Source organism: Stegodyphus dumicola, chromosome 4 (genome assembly GCF_044657685.1).
Source record: "Stegodyphus dumicola isolate Sdum_Otavi_A_Nest chromosome 4, ASM4465768v1".
NCBI classification, from domain to species: Eukaryota; Metazoa; Arthropoda; class Arachnida; order Araneae; family Eresidae; genus Stegodyphus; species Stegodyphus dumicola.
The window spans coordinates 23,660,709-23,668,589 of NC_140771.1; the positions used below are offsets into that span (position 1 = coordinate 23,660,709).

The 7,881-nt window shown below is 30.6% G+C and overlaps 1 protein-coding gene across 4 annotated transcripts in view; it reads right to left on the reverse strand.

Annotated features, from left to right (window-relative positions):
• Positions 1-7,818, reverse strand: part of LOC118186590 (tRNA-specific adenosine-34 deaminase catalytic subunit ADAT2) — a 45,874-nt gene extending 38,056 nt beyond the window's left edge. For 3 of the 4 annotated variants that reach the window (XM_035356697.2, XM_035356698.2, XM_085814613.1), the window contains exons 1-3: positions 7,708-7,818; positions 7,520-7,624; positions 582-732 (exon numbers count right to left, since the gene is read on the reverse strand). In XM_035356697.2, coding sequence (XP_035212588.1) covers positions 582-732; positions 7,520-7,624; positions 7,708-7,728 — 277 coding nt within the window. In that variant the 5' untranslated portion in view covers positions 7,729-7,818. The remainder of the gene's footprint in view (positions 1-581; positions 733-7,519; positions 7,625-7,707) is intronic. The other variant, XM_035356700.2, reaches the window with a different exon arrangement.
• Between the last annotated feature and the right edge of the window lie 63 nt (positions 7,819-7,881).

Genomic DNA, 7,881 nt, shown 5'->3' on the forward strand with positions numbered 1-7,881 from the left:
GGACGTCCATTATCCAGAATTGATCTATAATCCGGACCTCAAAGGCACAAACTTACGCATGCACGGGTTATGCGTGTAAAGCCAGCAAAGCGTTTACCCATGTGCGCTTCCGATAGTGAAGAAAGTAACAGAGAACGTTATTGAAAATTAAAAAATTTCGGTATTCTCGACACAGCAATTACACGACCTGAACAGTGGAACTTTGTAACTGAACAAGAAATTATGTCTGTTTATAGAATTAAAGAGAAAGTATTAGCACAAAAAATGAAGCAACTTAAACAACTTACATTGATAGAAATGTTTACTAAAGTAAACAAATAAATATTGAGTTTTTTTTTTTTTTTTTTTTGCAAATTTTGATACTCTTTAGATCGTAATTGCTCTTTATTTCATAAATTATGGTTTCATATTTTTAATTGTATTATTTCTGCATGCCATCTTACCAGATTTAAATTGATGATCTATAATCCGGAAAAAAACCTAATCTGTAATCGCCGAAGTTCAGACGAGTTCGGATTACAGACTTTGTACTATATATGTATATATTCTTATATAAATGATAAAAAAATATGTAAGGATACAAAGAAATCTCAGAGCAGCACAGCACATTATACAAGGTTCCACTGTAACAAACACATGGATCTGTTTGAACACATCTTGCATATTTTCATTGTTATTTTTGCACCAAAATATCACCTGATCAATGCAGTTCATTTCAGCATGCCTTATAGCCTGAAATAAAAGATACATTTTAATATTATCATATAACACTTAGACTAGATAAAATGTAAGATATTCTTCTATTATCAGGACCAGATTAAAAAACGTATGTATGTATGTATGTATATGGGTGTGCACATGCACATACATACATACGAATATATATGCACACATTCGGAACTACTCTTATACATGCCCTCGGTTGGTGACAAATTTCTCACCAAACATTTTTGGTGAGAAACTCCGCGGCGCCATATTACTGTCTAAATATTTTGTCTACATTTCAAACTTTAAGCCTAAAATGTGTGGCGCAAAAACCAAGTCTTTAACACACAATTTACGCCAAAAATTTGAAACAAAAGCAAAACAATTAAACAGCAAAAACGTAAAGTTTCTAACCAAAAATATTTGACAAGAATCCATGTACACAACAATCTGTTTCAACTTAAAAAAAATCACAGAATTGCACAATCTATGAAGCATAGAAATCTAGGAATTACGCACACCTCACTAAAATAAACTAACATAACAACAATAAATTTAAAACAACACCATATACACAGCATACAACTCTGATATATGCCCTAATTTCACCAAATGTGGCGATATGTCTTCTGCGCTGGTTTTTGGCATGATTGCGTGTTGTATGGCAACCCTGTTGACATTGAAAAATCTTTCGCTGGAGTTCGTTGGTTCGCGTCATGCTCTGTGTCTGAGAAGCTAAAATGGATGAAGTTGTTGAATTGAAGTTCGGCAAAAGGAAATATCGTCGTGGCCATCCTGTTGAGGGGCAGTGGATATTTGGAGGTGTGGAAAGAGGTTCTGGGAGATTATTTTTAGTGGCTGTGCATGATAGAAGTAGGGATTTGTAATTATTTGTTATTTTATTTATTTGTGAACCATAGTATGAATTTTCTGTATAGTGTGTCTGGCTGTCATATAAATACGATATGATTACGTGGCGGCATGTTAAAGGTTAAATTGGTATTTCTGCTGTTCGAAAAAGCATTGATTCATAATAAGTGCATTTTATTTTATTCTTGTTCTTATTTGTAGAATGATATGTTCATTGTTTTTTTAGTATGAATTTCTGTTGTTATTGTTTTTTTTTTTTTTTTTTTTTAATTGTTTGAAATTTATTTTAGTTATTTTATTGATTAGTGTGTACCGTCTAAATTGTGCAATTCGTAGATGTTTTTTAAAGTTCAAACCAGAACGCTGTATACATGGTATTCTTTGAAATTTATTGTTGTTAGGTTAATTTATTAAAGTGAGGTGTGCGTAGTTCGTAGATTCGTTTGTTGCCTAGATTGTGCAATTCAAAGATTTTTTTAAAGTTTAAACAGGATGCTGTGTACATGGTATTCTTTGAAATTTATTGTTGTTATGTTAATTTATTAAAGCGTGGTGTGAGTAGTGAGTAGATTTGTTCGTTGCCTAGATTGTGCCATTCGTAGATGCTTTTTTAAGTTAAAACATATCACTGAGTACATGGATTTTTGTCAAATATCTTTGGTTAGAAACTTTACGTTTTTACTATCTAAATTTTTTGTTTTTGTCTCGAATTTTTAGCTTAAATTATGTGTTCAAAACGTGGTTTTGCATTTAGCAAAACCGCATTTTTGAAGACATTGTAGGCTTAAAGTTCGAAATGTAGACAAAAATTTAGATAGTAATATGGCAGCTTGGAGTTTCTTGCCAAAAATGTTTGGCGAGGAATTTGGCGACTTGAAGGCACATATCAGAGTAGTTCCCAAACAATTAAAAAACAACAATAACAACTGAAATTCATAGCCAAAAAAAAAAAAAAAGAACATAACATTCTAGAAAATAAGAACAACGATAAAATAAATTGCACTTACCATTGTGAATGCTTCTTCAAACAGCAGAAATATCAATTTCAAACATCAGCAAAACCCGTGAATTTCCACCACTTTATATTCCCCCCCCCATTTTCTGAGATACAGAGCATACAAAGTCCAGCATACATTTGTGAATAAAATTTCACCCATAACTTTTAATACTAAATTTAACTTGCACACAATCCAAAATATCCGACTGAAATTTTGCCACCACGTCTTTCATTGCAACATAAGCCATTTCAAAATGCTCACTGAACCAACCAGCAAATAAAACCACTCCATTCAACATCTAACGACTTGTCATACAAACAACAAACAACATTGCACCAAAAACCAACACAGAATACATATTGCCATATTTGGCAACGCCATACATCTGAGGACATACATAAAAGTAGTACCACACATTCATTTCTGAATATGGTCCAAATAACAGAATACCAAATATAATTACCGTATATACCCGTGTATAAGTCGAGATAATTTGGACAAAGAAAAGACTTCAAAGTGGGGGGGGGGTCGACTTATACGCGGGGCCATAAAAAATTAAAAGAATCGGAAGTTCAAAAATTTCTTTATATAATGCAGTTGTTTTCTTCCCGCACTCAAATTGGACAACTTATCAAATAAGTCACTTACTTGAAGTAATTTCATGACTTAAATTTATGTGACGAACTAATCACAGAGTTTCATACTTTAACTAGAGTAAGTTTCGATTAAACCAAAGAATTTTTGGCCCCGAACAACCGATCAATATCGAGCAATAAAACAGTTTCGCCGACACGCCAAGCAAAGAGAAATGCAGATAGTTTTTATGTACGTATAAGTCTTTAGAATAGTTATTGTTCATTCATGAAATACTTTTGTTAACAGGTGTACACGTCAAAATTTAAAAAAATAGCCCTCACAATAACTGAACACTTTTGAATATTTCTTTTAACTTTTTAAAAGGGGAAATGCAGATAGATTTTATGTACGCGAATCTTTATGTACGAAACATACGTATGATGACGAGCCAATGACGACAGAAGAGTTCTATTTTGTTTATTTATCAAGGTATTTTTTATCGTATATTTACTTTTTTTTCTCAGATGATTTTGAATAAATGTAGTACTTAAAAAAAAATTTCGAAGTTTTTCGATCGATTTCGGAAGTGGGGGGTCGACTTATACGCGGATTTCTTATTTTCTATGAATTTTTTATGTCGAAGTGGGGGGGTCGACTTATACGCGGGTATATACGGTAGTTCTACAAAAGAAAAAGTATAATATTGGCAAAACATATTAAGAACTTAAATAAATTTTCATAATCAATAACATATTAAAATTTAAATTATTATTGACTGTAGAAAAGAAAAGTGTTCCAGTATTAAAGGTGCCCATACATCTAACACCAGTTTCATACTCATAAAAGAAAACCTCCATAAAGGTGTATGCACTTTTAAGCCAGGGCACTACCATATAAGTTGGGTTTTAGCTTACTGCTATAATCAGGAAAGCAATTGAAAATTCTACTTGTATAATAGTAGCCTTGTATAAAGGCGTTCGAACTTTATAGAGACAACTTTTCTAGTTAGAAATCTATCTAATATGGGCACCTTCATGAAAGCTTGTTTCTTTAAACAGGCGTCAACCTGCTTAAGGACCCCGGCATCTTTATAAAGCAATCCAGCCAGTCCGAGTTATTCAAACGAATGCTTCTCGACAGTCATTCTAAATGAACACTGAAAAATGTTTAAATCAATTCAAATACAGATATAAGGAATAGATTGGACTGATTAGAGAAAATGCTGGCTAATCACTAGTAACTGGGATAATTATGAATCACTAGTAACTGGGATAATTATTAATAACACTTCTTTTAACTACAAAACGTACTTCAACATACTGTAAAAAACCATACCAGCCATCTCAAACCCTTTGTCTTACAGTTAGGAATCAATTATTAAGCTGAAAGTCATTACAAAAAAAAAAAAAAAAAAAAAAAAAAATATTTTCTGATATCTATTAGTTGAATTTCTGCAAAATAAAATTGGATTTAATACATTTTTTAAAGGACTTTTTCACTCAGAAGTTTTTATTATTTTTCTTCATTTTATTTTTGTTCCAATTATAAACTATCACAGTTGCTTAAAGTAAAGACTCACTTTTTTCTACTACTTTAAAATAAATTACAGAATTATACAAAACTATATCCCATATTTAATGGATAAATTTTAAGCTGAAAAGTAATTCCACAGTGTAATTTTACAGCATTTATACTTGACACTTTATTTGTTACAACTTAAGTTATTGCCATTACAACTATTATTCAAGTTTAATAGAAAGTAATTTTATAAGTCATAGCTGCCGTGTAATAAAACACTTTTTTAAAAAATCCTTCTATTTTACACTCTTGTTTTCCTCATGTACAAAGTGAACTATTTTCACTAAAAAAAAAAAAAAAAAAAAAAAACTGCACAAATTCAGCATTGTACACTGGCCAAAACAGAAATCTGCTATGTCCATACATGGGCTACTACATAAATGCTTTTTTGCAGCACTGTGGAGAGCCATATAATTATTTGGCTGATCTTTGGAATATGGTAACTGGTAGTTTGGCGACATTTTGGAGGCGATAAAGGTTATTACCTAGGACTTTGGTAATAATGTGAGAAGTACTTAGTTCCGATTATGCATTATTTTGTGTGAGGGAAATGAGAGATCATGAGATATGTTATGACATTAATGGACGAATTACAGTTCTTTAATCGAAAAAGGGGGGGATTTGAAAAACTGTAGTACTATATTATATTGTATTAAGCTTCATTGTGTGTTGTGTGGAATAGTGGAAGTGTGCGTGCCACGTAATGAAGATTCTGAAGATTAGGTAAGATAGTATTTTTAATCATTTGAGGATATTATTTTTATGCATTGTTCTAAATGTAAGGAGTAAATAAATTAATATGATATTATTGGAAAATTGTTATTAGCAATGATTTAGTTTAAAGTAATTAGGATTGTAATCTAATTTTTATTAATTTAATGTATGTGCTTATTTATGTTTTAAGTAGTGTTTTTTAATTTAATTATATTTTAATTTAATGATCGTGATTTTGCGAGTTATATGTTTGTAGTATTTTGGAATACGTTGAGTATTTTCATGCATTTTCGTGAAATTTTTCTAATTTATGAGAAAAAAGCAGTGCACATGGATATAGTGAAGAGTGTGCGCAATGCCACTTTTGTGCAATTCTGGGATATTTTTTTTTAAGTAAAAATAAGTCGACGTGTACATGGTTTAGTGATATTTTAATTAAATGATAGTTATTTTGTGAATTTTATGTTTGTAGGAATTTGGTATACGTTTCAGTTGAAGTAAACGTGTATGGATATAGTTTAAATAATTGACACTAAGTATTTATAACTATTTGTAATGTTTGCGGTATGAATTCATTGGTGACGTTTATAATATAATAGATAATTTAGAGGTAAAAGTTTTTGGATATTTTATTTATTTTATACGTGGAAATGTTCATCCTTGGTATATACTTTTTCGCGATCAGGTAATTTCATATATGTGCTTTTTACCGAGTTTAAAGATTCACAGAATTTTTTTGCATTTTCGTACAAATTTTTGTAATTTATGAGAAAATAGTAGTGTAGATGGATAAAGTTAATAGTGTGTGCAATGCCATTTTTGTGCAATTCTGGGATGTTTTTTTAAGTAAAAATAAGTCGACGTGTAATGGTTTATGTGTATGTGCTATTCTGAAAAACGCGCAAGGAGTTTGCGATTGTGCACTTTTTCCCAATTTTGCAGTTAATATTTGTCATGATTAAGCAGTTTTGTTACATAAAATTTCTAGCATAAGTGTAATTCGGCTAGTAGATTGTTGAAAAAAGTGTTCAGTAAATAAAAAGAAAAGAAACATGTCTTTACTTTGTGAAGACAAAATGGCGGTGAAAAAAAAAATAGAGGGTTGCTGTAGCAGAGTTGGTCACCAAATTTTCGCCAAGTTACCATAATCCAAAGATCAACCAATTATTTTGATGATTTATTATGCCTCATGAATACTATTTCATGACACTTCGGTAAGCTTGTAAATAATCAGAAAGCAGCAAAAAAAAAAAAAAAAAAAAAGTTTTTTTTTTTCTTCAATATTGATGTAAGTTAGATTACATACAAAGTAGAATTTTTTTAAAGTTATCTTTGAATATTATTATCTTATGACAATGACAGTCTAAAAACCTAATTAAATTTAACACCCTTTTTAAATGATTCAATGCTAACCAGAAATTCTGTGAAACTCAAATTACAAAAAGAGTAAAAAGTTAAGTTTTCATCACAGAGACTTAATATTAACCCTTTAACTGTCAAGTTATTTTGATGATTTCGGTACCCAAATTGTCAAATTTTTTTATTGGAAAACACAAATGTAGCCGAAATAAACATCTCCCGATATATATTCGGGTATGACAATACGATGCACTCAAAAAAAAAATTACCCCGAGAAATACTCGGGCGTGACATTTTCGAACACCGGTGCTGTGCCCGAGATAATCTCGGGCATGACAGTTAAAAGGTTAACAGTAATCTACCTAAGTTAATGGGATGTTGCCAAAGTACAACATAATTCAATCCAAACATTTGCCTAGCTGTATTTTTAGCAATTTTTCTTAACATGTACTTCCTATATTCTATTTATAAATTCGCTTTCCTCCTCCTGATAATTTGTTGTTTTAATTATACAATAAATTTGATTTTAATCACATTAAAACTTTTCACAATATGGTTATATGATAACAAATATATATCGTGTTTTACAATAGAAGATTATTTAAGAAATGATCTTTCGAGTAGCACTCCAAGATAAATTTCCAAAATATGTATAATCTAAAACTATTTACATTCAGTAAGTCTCAAGTAAATTAGAAATAACTTTAATAATTAATTACATTCTTTGTTTCGTTTATAGAGTTCCTAGAAGAAGCTATAACTTTATTTTTATACATCATAACACAACCAACAGGCACTTCACGAGATTCCAAACCCTCCTCTGCCTAAAATAAAAAAATAAAAATATTTGGTAAACAAACAACAAAAGTTAACATTATGGTTTAAATTCAATATCTTTCATTCTCACCAAATGAAATGCCAGATCCATTAATCTTAAGAACCAATGCAAATATAAAAAAACAACACAGAAATACAATTAGCTTTACACAACAGTTAACAAAATTACCACACACTTACATCTTATTTTGCAATTTTCATCGTCTTTCTTCCTGCGAGTTCTAACAGCGCGTATATAACAGGC